General features: G+C 44.5%; 1 protein-coding gene across 16 annotated transcripts in view; it reads left to right on the forward strand.

Moving 5' to 3' along the window:
* Nucleotides 1-12,067, forward strand: part of KIF21A (kinesin family member 21A) — a 188,248-nt gene extending 176,181 nt beyond the window's left edge. For all 16 annotated transcript variants that reach the window (XM_060244745.1, XM_060244751.1, XM_060244757.1 and 13 more), the window contains 4 exons: nt 5,398-5,515; nt 7,146-7,316; nt 8,519-8,718; nt 10,776-12,067. In XM_060244745.1, the coding sequence (XP_060100728.1) occupies nt 5,398-5,515; nt 7,146-7,316; nt 8,519-8,718; nt 10,776-10,869 (583 nt within the window). In that variant the 3' untranslated portion in view covers nt 10,870-12,067. The remainder of the gene's footprint in view (nt 1-5,397; nt 5,516-7,145; nt 7,317-8,518; nt 8,719-10,775) is intronic.
* Nucleotides 12,068-14,012: the final 1,945 nt, after the last annotated feature.

Raw genomic sequence — 14,012 nt, forward strand, 5'->3', positions numbered from 1 at the left:
AAGAGTTCCAAGTGCCACTCCGTGAGACACCTGATTCCTTCATTTTGGAAGCAATACCTTTGTAGTTTGTACTTCCTTGGGTGCAGTGAACCCTCCTGAAGGCAATCACAACTGTCTCCACAGCAGCACCATAGATTGCACACAAGATCTCAGTCAAGAGAAAGCTGGAACACTTCTGCAGGGTCTCCATCTCACTTAGCACAGCCTGAGACCTCTAAAGACCACTTCTTTGATGTCAACTCGGAACTTACCTCTCTCACTAGATGAGGCTGTGGGGGACCCAGGTCCTGTCGACCCCCACTGAAGATCTTTGATTCTGCTCAGAGTAGCTAGTGCAAATGGTCAAAGCTCTCAAGACCTCCTTCATCTCTCTGGAACAAAAATAAGACCTAGTAATGGGCATACTTTATGCATCTGAGCCTGATCCCATTGCCATGCCAGTGGTTAAAGGGATCTGTGACATTATTAAGAATGCTTGGTCAAGGCCAGCCTCTGTACAACTTTCCACCAAGAAGGTGGAAAATCTTTACAAAGTCCAAGAGACTGAGTGTGGATTTCTATATCACCATCCCACTCCAAATTCCTTAGTGGCTGAAGTCTTCCCTTCCAGATATCAGGGAGGTATTAGGTCATGCCCCATGGATAAGGAGGAACACAAATTAGATCTACTGAGAAGGAAATTGTATACCTCAGCTGCCCTAAGTCTACAGATTGCCAGTTTTAAGGCCATAATGGCATATTACCACATGCACCTCTGGCAAGACATGACATAATACATTGAGACTATGCCTGAAGACAAAAGTCCTTAGGCAACTGTCACTCAGACAGAGGGGATCAAATTAGCTAAGCAAGAGCTGAATGCTTCTCAGTATTCACTCTGTGATCTCGGCAGTCACACTCCATAGGCATGCCTGGCTAAGGGTCTCAGCACTCCCCTTGGATGCCAGAGCCTCAGTTGAAGAACTCCCCTTCAAAGGGAAAAGCATATTTTGTGATCAGACGGACAAAGTTTTAGAAAAGATAAGAAAGAACAACACGATCACGAAATCCCTGAGCATCACTCATCAATAACCTGCCACATTTAAACCATGGTACTTTCTCCACTATTCCCAACAGCCTTCTTGGTGGAGAGAATATAAATTCCAACCAAATGTACACAGTACAGCCCTCAATTTCAGCCCAGGAAGTGACAGTACAGGCAAAAGTGTCAGTCCACTTGGACATCCCAGGACCCTCCCACTAAGGGCACACCTCAACAATGACTAGGATTTACTGATCAGCTTTCTTCTTTTGGACACCATTGATCCATCATAACAAAAAACAGTTGGGTGATAATAAATGGTGGTTATTGTCTGGAATTTCTGTCCAGGCCAGTTTGTCGTCACTCAGTCTCTGTATCCACGGCACTGAATCCTGTGCCACAACAAGAAGTATTGACCTTGATAAAAGTGCAGTTCGAAAGGTTTTCCTGGTAAAGAAAAAAACTGGTGGCTTACGTCCCATTCTAGACTTCAGAGAGCTCAATAGGCACTTACATATACATAAATTTTGAATCTGACCCTAGAGCAGGGGTCCTCAAACTTTTTAAATAGGGGGCCAGTTCACTGTCCCTCAGACTGTTGGAGGGCCGGACTGCCGTTACTGTACAAGGCCGCGGGCCGTCAGTTCTCCGTCTTCTGCATCTCTCTCCCTTCCCCACACCACACACCCCGGCCTGGGAACTCACCTCACCTCGGTATCACCTCACACTCTGTCTCCGCCGCCTCAGCCCAGTGCCGGAAGTGTGCGTTGCTAACGCGAGTTTAGGTCGAACGTCACTTCCGGTCTGATTTTGCAATAACCTGGCGGGCCGCATAAACGTCCTCAGCGGGCCACATCTGGCCCACGGGCCGTAGTTTGAGGACCCCTGCCCTAGAGGATGTATTCTCTGCTATAGATCAGGATTCACGGTTCACTGTCCTGGATCTACGGGATGCGTACTTCCACATTTCTGTTAATAAGGATAACAGGAACTATCTGAAATTTCACTTGGCTGATTGTATATACCATTACACAGTGCTCCCTTATGGTTTGGCAGCAGTGCCGAGAGTTTTTGCCGAATGCTTCTCAGCTATCATTGCTTTCCTCAGGTTAAAGGGTAGTTCATGTTACCCTAACTTCAACGATTAGTTATTAGTAGCTTTCATCAAGGGAAGGACTTGCAGTGCTTATCTCATTGACAGTGGTAACTTTGGAGTGGCTGTCTGTCCTTATCAGGGAGAAATCTAACCTCTCTCCTACATAGAGGATTGAATTTAAAGGGGCCAGACTCGATTCCATCTGACATAGAGCTTATCTCCTAGAAGCCAGGGGCCAATTCCATCTAGAAATGGGTATTTCTATTTACTGTAACCAGGCTTCAAACTTGTACTTCACATCCAGAAACTACTGGAATTAGGTTTGTCCGTGACCAATTGAGGAGAAAGGCATCTCCCAGAGAGTTCTTATGATCTCATACCCTGGAGTAATAAACTTGGCATTTTTAAATTCATGTATAAATACAAAAGGTTGATATTGGAGTGACCCAATTTTTAAAAACAAGGAGCTATTTGATGCCTATTGACCATTTGAGGAAGGCGTAAAGATTCCTGCTCCTTTGATCTGCAAGGGTGTGTCCCAAAATGCATAGCCATCAGGTGAGCCTGGTGGTGAAATCTGAGGGTGGCCTTTCTGCACAACCTTGGGGAACCTGTGCCCCCATTTGTTCAGACCGAATTTGGTGGCCAGATTGTTGGTGGATATCAGTACTATCTTCTGATGAGCCAGACCTGCAAAAGAAAAGAGCATATCTAATTGCTCTCATTTCCAAAATGTTAATATGGAGTCTGGTTTCAGTTGAGGACCATAAACCATTAACTGAAAGTGGATTGCAATGCCCTCCCTACCCCTGGAGGGAAGCATCAGTGTACATGTGGAGTTCAGGGACCATAGGGGCTAGCAGCATGCCCTCCAGGAGGCTGATGACCACCAGGTCAAAGAACAAGCAATTGGTCTGGGGATGGACAGCCATTTCCATTTATAGTCCAACCCCATCTTAAAATTCCATTAAAAACAATTTTGCAGGGGGCGCATATACAGCCTTGCATGTTGTAGGGTGAAGGTAGTGGATGTCATTAATTCCTGTCCATTGGCAGAAATTTTCAAATACCTCCTTTCTTTCCTTGATAAAGGTCTATTCTCCTCTGCAATTAAAGTACATTTAGCCACCTTAACAGCCTTTCATGTTGGTACTGGCAGTGAGACAGATTTTTCCAGCCCATTGTGCAAGAGATTTCTCAAAGGATTATTCAGTTTATATCCTCCAGTTAAAGCTTCCTTACCAGCTTGGAGCCTGTATTTGGTTTTGTCTCAGTTAATACAGCAACCTTTCAAATCATTGGCCTCATGTGATTTTTCTGTGCTATCTTACAAGACCGCATTCCTTGCCACCATCACTTCTGCATGCAGGGTGGAAGAGCAGAGAGCCCTAAAATGTGACACACCCTCAGGGTGCAAAAGGACAAGGTACTGCTATACGCCAGTCTAGAATTCACACCTAAAGTGGTCTCTCAGTTTCATGAGCAGAGACATAGTGCTCCTTATATTCTTCGCAGATCTGCAATCCACAGCAGAGAAGGCCATGTGCACCTTAAATGTTAGATGGTTTTTATTGTTTTATCTAGAGTGTAAACATAGCTTCAAAAGAGCCAAAAAAAATTCTTTCTGTGTTTTGAGGGTCTGAACAAGGGGAAAACTGCATCTGCACAAACCATTTCTAGATGGGCACAGCTGCCATGGAGACTTCCTGTCATGGCAAAGCTAGATTGTGCACTGCCTCTGAAAGTGCATTCTTCCAGGGCTCAAGGCTTTTCATCAGCCTTTTGAGGGAGCATTGACATCTCAGACATCTGCAGAGCAGTTGCATGGTCTTCTCCATCAACATTCATCAAACATTACACCATCAATGTTGATTTCAGGAGAAATGTGGCTGTGGAGAAAGCAATACTACAAGCACTGTTCCATTAATTGATCCACACACCCCTCCATTGGTAAGGCAGCTCACTACTCTTCCATGTGGGACTTCACAGAAGACACAAAGTTGAAAACATAGTTACAGTTACCTGTAACTGATATTCATTGTGTGTCTTCTGTGAAGGCATACACCCTTCCCTCCTTCCCCACTGTGGGCCTCAGTTTAACCTGCCCCCCCCTTGGCAATGGAAAGAGGACTGAGGGAAGTCTGCTCCCCTTCATCACGTGACCCTTTAGGTGGGAAAATAGCCACTCCTCATTGATGAGGGGAGGGGGAGCACTAATTTTAAATTCTAGAAACTGTCAGAAACTTCTCCGCAGCAGGCCTGCACACATACAGTCCCATGTGTGCCGACACAGAAGTCACTTGATGAACATCAGTTACAGATATGGGCAACCATGTTTCCCCGTAGTTATGGATACTACAGGGAATCCTGTGTTTCTGCACAGATCAACAGTGGTCTGAGAGAGTCCACCTGAGGCAGCCTCTCCCTCACCTATACATTCTGAAAGACCTGGCCGACCTGAGAGGAAGACAGGAGATGAAGAGACTCAAGTCATCAACTCCTGTAGAGACCACCAATATCCTGAGAGAATCATAGAGTTGGAAGGGACCTCTAGGATCATCTAGTCCAACCCCCTGCACAATGCAGGAAACTCACAAACACCTCCCTGTAAATTCACAGGATCTTTATTGCTGTCAGATGGCCATCTAGCCTCTGTTTAAAAACCTCCAAGGAAGGAGAGTCCACCACCTCCCGAGGAAGCCTGTTTCATTGAGGAATCGCTCTAACGGTCAGGAAGTTCTTCCTAATGTTGAGCCGGAAACTCTTTTGATTTAATTTCAACCCATTAATTCTGGTCCTACCTTCCAGCTACAGAAAATAATTCCACTCCATCCTCTATATGACAGCCCTTCAAGTACTTGAAGAGGGTGATCATATCACCTCTCAGCCACCTCCTTTCCAGGCTAAACATCCCAGCTCCTTCAACCTTTCCTCATAGGTCTTGGTCTCCAGACCCCTCACTATCTTCGTCACCCTCCTCTGGACCTGTTCCATCTTGTCTATATCCTTCTTAAAATGTGGTGCCCAAAACTGAACACAATACTCCAGGTGAGGTCTTACCAGAGCAGAGTAAAGCAATGCCATCACATCACGTGATCTGGACACTTTACTTCTGTTGATTCAGCCCAAAATTGCATTTGCCTTTTTCTGGTTGTCTTGTCTTTTAGCATTTTGCTTGATAACTGCTGCATATCTGTGCTGCTGTTTCTCATTAAAATAATTATTACTAAAGTTCTCTTTTGCACAAGTCACAGTATGGTTGTTCCTACTCTTCTTCTAGGTTTCAGTCTACAGGAAAATTAACTGGACACCTGGGCCCTGTCATGTGCCTTACTGTAGACAGCATGTCCAATGGACAGGATCTCATCATTACTGGCTCAAAAGACCACTATATAAAGGTATTGCCTCCCGTGTCTTTGGCACTTTATTATTAAAGCAGAACAGTAGATGGTTTCTGTTTTCTTCCTTTCATCCCAGATCAAACTAGGTAGATCAGTAATTGGAGATTGATTCTGTATTCCCTTTAGAGATCAAACATTTATCAAACTAACAGTCTTCTAGGCTCATTTCTGTAGGGGGGGAAGCAAATTCCTTGCTCAGGTCAATAAGGCTGCTCTCTTCTAGCACTTTCCTTTTAAGAAGAAGATATTGGAATCTCAGAGCGGCTCACAATCTCCTCTACCTTCCTCCCCCACAACAGACACCCTGTGAGGTGGGTGGGGCTGGAGAGGGCTCTCACAGCAGCTGCCCTTTCAAGGACAACCTCTGCCAGAGCTAGGGCTGATCCAAGGCCATGCTAGCAGGTGCAAGTGGAGGAGTGGGGAATCAAACCCGGTTCTCCCAGATAAGAGTCCGCACACTTAACCACTACACCAAACTGGCTTTTCAATCAATTTCAATGATAAAATAAGCAGGCTTTTTGCTTTTTTTATTTTATTGCTATTTATTTAATAACTTTTTATTCAGTAAATCTATCTTCATGCCTGTTTAAAACCATTCCAAGAAATCTGAAAATTCCAGATGGGTAGTCTTGTTAGTCTGTAGTAGTGTAGTCAAACATAGTCTTTTAGAAGCTTAGAAATGCTGTATAAACAGGTAAAGAACTGTGATGAGTTAATTCTTCACAAAACAGAAAGCCTTGAGTGACAGGTTGCTACTAGCAATTTGTTGGTTAGCATCAGCTGAGCAGAGAGAAACTTTAGAGCTGAATGCTGAGGAAGAGAATTCATTCAGAATTCAGCCCTGACTGAGAGCTGTTGAAGACACACTGGAGAACTGGGGAAAGTTGGCAAGGACCAATGGGTAGTTACACTGCGACTTCAGAAAAAGAAGAATTTCCCTGCCCAGTCAAACATGGAGTTAGCTCTGAAGAGTACAGAGATCCCTGGTCTGGTGTGATGAGAAATTTCCTGTAGAAATCTTAAGAGTCAGATAAAACCTCAAGATGAGTACTGGTGTTTCAAGAGAAGGGGTTTGGGAACTAGAAAGAGTGTACCAGTCTTCTGGGAATCCAAAGAGTCAGAGAATACTCAAATAAAGTGTACTGGGGTGTTGGGGAAAACACTGGAACACTGGAACAAAAGCCTCTCAACATAAAGATTTTAAGTAACTCTGAATAGCCTAAGAAACTCTGAAATATAAAAACTAAAGTTTGTGCATGTACTGGTTTTACCTCAGAAATTTTGACCCCTGGTTTCATCTGACCTTTCCCCTCTATGTTGAATAAAATGTCAAACAATCAAAATATTATACTGTGACAGGGTGGGGCAACCAAAGTTCTTCGCAAAGAAGAAAACATATTACTGGGGCAATTCAGTCAGTAAGAGGGAAGAAAAATACAGGGAAAATTTTACTGAATTTACAAATTATTCAATTTACTTAATGATTGGGACGGCTGTACTGTCCCAAATATTTTGCAGGAATAGGCATGGCACTGCATTCTTCAGATAACGTTTCCCAATTTACGTTTTACTAATTATATGCCGAGATCACTTTGAGGATTCTGAAAGTGTATTTTTACCATTGCAGATGTTTGATGTCACTGAAGGAGCACTTGGGACAGTAAATCCTACACACAACTTCGAGCCTCCACATTATGATGGCATTGAAGCTCTTACTATTATGGGCGACAACCTGTTTAGCGGATCCAGAGATAATGGCATTAAAAAGTGGGATTTGGCACAAAAAGACCTCATTCAGGTACGGTTAGGAAAGTTGAGCAATTAGATATATAAACTCTGTACACCGTCTGTTAGTACTGAGTTCTGGAGCTGTCCAAAATCTGCCTGAGCACTTTTTAAAAAATCCATTGTGGCAACAGAGTTCAGATTTGGTATTAAACAATGAAACCCTAAGCACGGTTGCACCTCATTGAAGTTTCTAAGCTGATTTTACTTCAGAGGACTTAAAAGGGTGTAACTCTGCTCAAGGTGTATTTGTGCCCAGAAAATGATGATAAGGTTTGGAAATGTCAGTCTTGACACTTTTTACTTCAGATACATAGTTTATTTTACTTACATCAAAGTTGGGCGTGACACAATGACTTGTAGATTACATGTGCTGACATTCATGCAACTGTTCTGTGATGTGGCTCCTAATAGAAACTTGAGAAAGTCCCTGTCCTTCTTTTAAGTGGCAGCATCTAGCCCTCTTGGTTCCAGAGAATATATACGATGATGTACTAGCAAAAATGTTAAAAGATTGGAAGAAGCACACACATACACAAAAACCCCACCTGACTTTGTCAGTGGTCGCAACATAGCCAACTTTCACTCAAGATAAATGTTTTACTTGCATTCTGTTTTAAGATCTGTTGGGTGTGGATTCAGCCTTCCTCCAAGAAGCCTCTCTCCAACTTAAGTATTCCTTCAATAGGAGGAAGAGTAAGCATCCTTCGACTGGAGGAAGGTTTCAAACTTTAGTCACGGGAGTAGTAGTAGACGGGTAGGAGCCACAAGGTAACTTGAGTATTCTGTATTGAGGTTTGCCGTTTTTAAATGCAGATGTTGCAAAAAAAATCTTGTCTTTTGCAGGGCTTTTTCATAGAAAAAAAACCCCCGCAGGAATTCATTTACATATTAGGCTACATCCTGTGAGGTCACCATTGTTTCACACGGGGATTTTTTGTAGGAAAAAAACCCAGCAAGAGCTTATTTTTCTCCCGACACCAAGCCAGCCAGAACTGTGTTCCTGTGCGTTCCTGCTCAAAAAAATGCCCTGGTTCTTTTAAAACTATCTGCTTGGTTCATAAAAACGTTACATAAGTTGTTTGAATGAGTGCACTTAAATTGTGCAAAATAGTCTCCGTTATAGTTTTTGATGTGGCTTTCGCCATTAAGTTGCCCTCCCTGAATCTAAATGGTGGTATCTTGTCAACCTGATTGTGTGGTGTGTCTTTTCAGCAAGTTCCTAATGCCCACAAAGACTGGGTGTGTGCTCTGGGTCTAGTGCCCGGTTCCCCTGTCCTTCTCAGTGGCTGCCGTGGAGGCATACTGAAGCTTTGGAATGTAGATACCTTTGCCCCAATAAGCGAGTTGAAAGGGCATGATAGTCCCATCAATGCCATCTGCACCAACTCCAGCCAGATCTTCACGGCGTCAGAGTGAGTTATTTTCACGTTCTCTGCATCCTCGTCATGGCTGAAATCTGATTTGTCCGCTTTACTTAAATACTGATAGGAATTTTCACTGCTTTACACCAAATGCAGACATTCAAAGGGCTTATTGTCAGCTAGGTGGTTCATCTCTCCTACACAGTTGGAGTTAGAACAGACCTGCGAAAGTGCCTCTTAATATTCCATGCAGCCTCCTACAATAAATGGATCAATTGTTCCGTAGTGGTTCAACCTTCTCTCTCATTTGGCACATTGTGAGCATATAAAATATGAGTGCTTCAGTCCAAGGGAAGACTGAAGCATTGCACTCCAAGATATTTATGATTTGCGTTTCCCCACAGTCTGAATACAAGCTAAAATAGAGATGCTAACTCCTTAATGCTTGTGTTGCTGTTTTTATGACTAAAAAGGGAGTCTGTTTCACTCTAACACCACCAACAATTTGTTAATAGACAAATTTAGAATTGTGTTCATTGTAGCCTACTCTTAACCCTTATTTTTATAAGGAGAGCCAGTTTGGTGTAGTGGTTAAGTGCACGGACTCTTATCTGGGAGAACCGGGTTTGATTCTCCACTCCTCCACTTGCACCTGCTGGCATGGCCTTGGGTCAGCCATAGCTCTGGCAGAGGTTGTCCTTGAAAGGGCAGCTGCTGGGAGAGCCCTCTCCAGCCCCACCCACCTCACAGGGTGTCTGTTGTGGGGGAGGAAGGTAAAGGAGATTGTGAGCCGCTCTGAGACTCTTCGGAGTGGAGGGCGGGATATAAATCCAATATCTTCTTCTTATCTTCGTCCAAAACAATTGTGATAGAGCTGGAACCGGATGCTGTTGTGCAAGGACAGAAAGGGATGGGGAAACAGCCAGGAACCCCCTCCCACACACTGTGCCCCAAAAGAGGGAGGGAGAGGCAGGCCACATGGGCTTCAGGCAGGCCAGGTCCTGCCTCCTCCATCCATGTGGGATAGGTACCTGCTTGCTTGGGTGGGATGGACCCTGCCTCCCCCACACAGGCCCTTCTTGCAACTATGCAGGCCTGCCCAGAAGTCCCAGGGGCTGTAATGGCCAGTCTACCCCTGACATTTTACTTCATTCATTACAGGGGTCATTCTGCCTCAAGAAGAAGAAATTACCGCCTAACCTTTTGGCTTGCCAACTCTTTGTCCCCTTTAAGTCTGCCGTTCTAGCAAGGTGTGGTATGTTGAACCTGTTGTTCTCACAGAGCTGTTCTGCTCAAGAGCACTTCCGGGAGAGCTTTCTCAGCCCCATCTACCTCACAGGGTGTCTGTTGTGCGGAGGGGAAGGGAAAGGAGATGGTAAGCCACTCTAGGACTCCTTCAGGTAGCAAAGGGCAGGGTATAAATCCAATCGCTCTTCTTCTTATGGAGCATGTGTAGAGTTGTAAGCCCCAATTAATAAAATATTAGGGTGGAGGGCATTTCTCAACATTTCCCATCAGCTGGTTAGTGGGAGGCTGGGAGAACTGGCTGGTCCTCCAATGGTCCTCCCATTACCACTTCCTCTCCCCTCCTTCAATCAAGAGGGGAAAAACTGGGATCCAGTGTGGAGAATGAAGAAGAAGAAGAATTGCAGATTTATACCCCGCCCTTCTCCCTGAATCAGAGACTCAGAGAGGCTTACAATCTCCTATGTCTTCTCCCCCCACAACAGACACCCTGTGAGGTGGATGGGGCTGAGAGTGCTCTCACAGCAGCTGCCCTTTCAAGGACAACTCTTGCGATAGCTATGGCTAACCCAAGGCCATTCCAGCAGGTGCAAGTGGAGGAGTGGGGAATCAAACCCGGTTCTCCCAGATAAGAGTCCGCACACTTAACCACTACACCAAACTGGCTCAGTTTCACCAAACTGAAATTTCTCTGCCCTGCGAAACCTGCAGGTCCCTTGTTTCTGTTCTGTAATACTGTTGCGCATTGCACACCAATTCCACCAACTTTAAGGAAAGATTCTGTTTTATTCATGACCATATAGATTAAAAATTATCTTTTTCTATGCATCCATAAAACTGTAATGGTTTTGATTGTTCTGTAGTGATTGGACTGTCAGGATCTGGAAAGCTCCCAACAGTCTGGATGGCCAGATCTCAGATCCTGGAGATACGAGCGAAGATGTTGCTAGTAATTAAACCTGAGTTCCAACATACTACAACTCAAGCTATGGTGATAGATGGTGTGTGTTCTTCCTGAAAGCTGCTTTGTTGGGGAAAGAAAACTGGAAGATACAGCTCATCTCAACTGTTAAGTGTATTGTATTCTGCTAAAACTGCTGCCCTTAAGAGCTGTCCCTATGTACTGTATTTTAAAACACTAGTCTGTTGGTGATGTATGCTTGTCTCACATATAATGGCTGGAATTGTGTGTACATGTAAGTCTTGTAAGTTAAACAAATTGGATGTCTGTTGATTTGAATGGCAGTTTTTAAAACTAACTGGACAATATGAAACACATACCTCACTCTCTAACCCCTTCTTTCAGCCAAACTTCATCTCATGGTTGTATGGAATGTTGTTGTATTTGTTGCCTCCTTTCCTTGGCCTTCAGTAGAAGAAAATTGGGACTTCTATAAAGTTTACTTTTTGTTTTGCTGCCGTTGGAAATGTTAAGACTGGAGAGGAGGGGGGAACCTTTGAGACAGATTACTGACCTGACTACGTTGTGGTAACAAGAATGCCGTAGGACCTCTGTTAACTTTTAGCATGTATTCTTGTTGACCAAAGTTGTGAAGCTACCAATACTCTGTGCTCAGGACTAGAACTAAAAATGTAATTGAATTGCTGTTAAATTCTGATTAGTGCTTTGGCTATGATAGTACTCTTAACACCCTTACAAAAAAAACCCCAAAACAAATACAAAACCCCTTTAATCTGTTTCTCTTAGGAACAAAAACAACTCGGGTGTTTTTGTTTAACACAAACACTGTAAACAGCAAGAGGTCCTTGCTTTTAATCTAATTCGATAATGCTGCTAAATATCTTTTAAAATGTTTTGCTGATGAGCCTTGGCAGTTACTTAAAGGAACCGTACCACCCGTGTCAACAAAGGCTGTGTAAATACATAGGTTGTAAAAAGAGACTCTCCTAACAGTGTGCCTGCCTGGGTTTTTAAAATGCTGTTGTAGAGTGTGGATATTGAGCAAGAGGGTTGTATAATTTATCGAGCTTTTTGGGGACGTTAATTTGTAAATTCAGCAAGTTTTAAAAGTTTATAATGGATTCAGGAACAGTGTTGAATTATTTTCTTGGGTTTTGCCGGCAGAAAATATGAGCCTAAAAATGTACAGCTTGTCGTAGTTTATGCTTAAATTAAAGAAGAGTTAATGTAAAAGTGTGATTTCTCCTGGCTTTTCTTTCTCCAGCAACATAAGTAAAACTTGTCATAATCACAGTAAAACTTCCAAGGCCCCATATATCATGTAGCACAAAGATTTTTGTTGTCTGCTGCAACTCAGTAATACACTAAAAGCAACCGACACATCTGTTCTCTGCTGTTTCTTACAACATCATCGGTTGAGAACACAGAGATCCCTCCAGATTAAGAGTGTGGCTCCAGCAGTGTGTCCATATGTAAATATTTCACTTTGCATTGTGAACAATACAGCTAATTCAGCAGCGCTTTGAAGTTTCTTATGGACTTTTCCGACACTACAGAAATCACAGAAGTTGAAATAAAGCTGTCCTTCTAGGTCAGATACGTTGAGCCTGAATTGGAAGTAAAATCTTCCATACCTCCACCTCCATTTTTCTCCTCCTGCTTCCAATCTAAAGGAGAAGGTCAAATACATAAATGGCCAACAGTGCAATCCTGTGCTTACATTCTCTGGTCTAAGTCCAGTGAAATTAATGGGTTTAGACTGGAGAAGCTCTAAATGTGGCTTGCACAAGAAGTACAGATCTTCTTTGTGTCCTGCTCTTCTGCGGAGCTCAGGGTAGTGTCCCTTTCGGGCTGGCTGAGCTGTCTTTGGTCCACGTCCCAGTGCTCTGGTTTTATGAGGGGCAGGGTGCCGTGGCTGCTGACTTTTGCCCCCATTGACCAGTAGACTTTCTTTTCACCTTTGCAACCTGCAATCTGAGAGAAGGACAAGGTATGCACTGCTCTTTTCCTCTCTGAGGAGAGTAAAGAGGTGTAACCCATCCAACCTCCTCTCTCCAGTGTAAGTCCCAGGATCTCTGCCTGTTAGGCCTCAGAAGGAGCTGAATGCTTCTCATCGTGGGGCTGACAGCATCCTTCACCTCCTGTTTCCCACCACCGCTATTTTTATTATTTTTAATTGGGTTTATAGCCTGCCCTATCCTGAGACAGGCTCAAGGTGGCTTACAACAATTGGATAGAACAATAACAAAGCTGTGTGCTAAAACCAAGTGAAAACAATCAACGATCAGCAATAGACAAGTAAACAATAAACATGATGGCAATAAACCCAATGAGACTGCAGGGCAGCCATTGATGTCTCCTGCAGGGTAACTAGTCACGATCAGGGCTGGCACATGCGAGTCGGCCAAGTAGGTGGAGACTTAGGGTGCCACCTGGCTCAGAGGCCCCATGACGCGGCCCCTCTCCTCACATGCAGTGTGTACACCCCTTGGAACCTGCCTTTGCCAACAGAAAGCAGGCTTCATGGACCGTAGACGCTGCCCGGCCGCTTTCGCATTCCCCGGGTCTGTAACAGACCCCAGAACATGAAAGCAGCTGCCCCTTAACCCCACGCAGTCTTCCTGAATCTTGGGAAGCCTGGGCAGTTGGGGGCATGGCAGTGAGCCCCAGCTCTGAGCGCACCCACTGCCATCTGGACCTTGCCAAGGCTTCCCGAGGCTCAGGAAGCCTCAACGAAGTTGGGGGGGGGGGCATGGCAGCGAGCATGCTCAGAGCCTGCCTCCTCAGCCAAAGGCCTGGTGGAACAGCTCCATTTTACAGGCCCTGCAGAATTGTAGCATGGGATCGTGTTCCACCAGGCTGAGGCCAGGGTAGAAAAAGCCCTGGCCCTGATTGAGGATAAACGGACATCTTTCGGACCAGGGACTACCACTAGATATTGTTCAGCCAAGCACAAGGCTGTCTGAGGCACATATGAGGAGAGACAGTCCCATAGGTATGCTGGTCTCAGGCTGCATAGGGCTTTAAAGGTCATTATTATAACCCTGAACCAGATCTGATACCTTATTGGCAGCCAGTGATCCATGCGACTGTCACCTCGAGACTGGATTAATGTAATGCTCTCTACATGCGGCTGCCCTTGTCCCGAATCCGGCGACTTCAGCTAGTGTAGAACGCT

The sequence above is a fragment of the Heteronotia binoei genome, chromosome 8 (assembly GCF_032191835.1).
Source record: "Heteronotia binoei isolate CCM8104 ecotype False Entrance Well chromosome 8, APGP_CSIRO_Hbin_v1, whole genome shotgun sequence".
NCBI classification, from domain to species: Eukaryota; Metazoa; Chordata; class Lepidosauria; order Squamata; family Gekkonidae; genus Heteronotia; species Heteronotia binoei.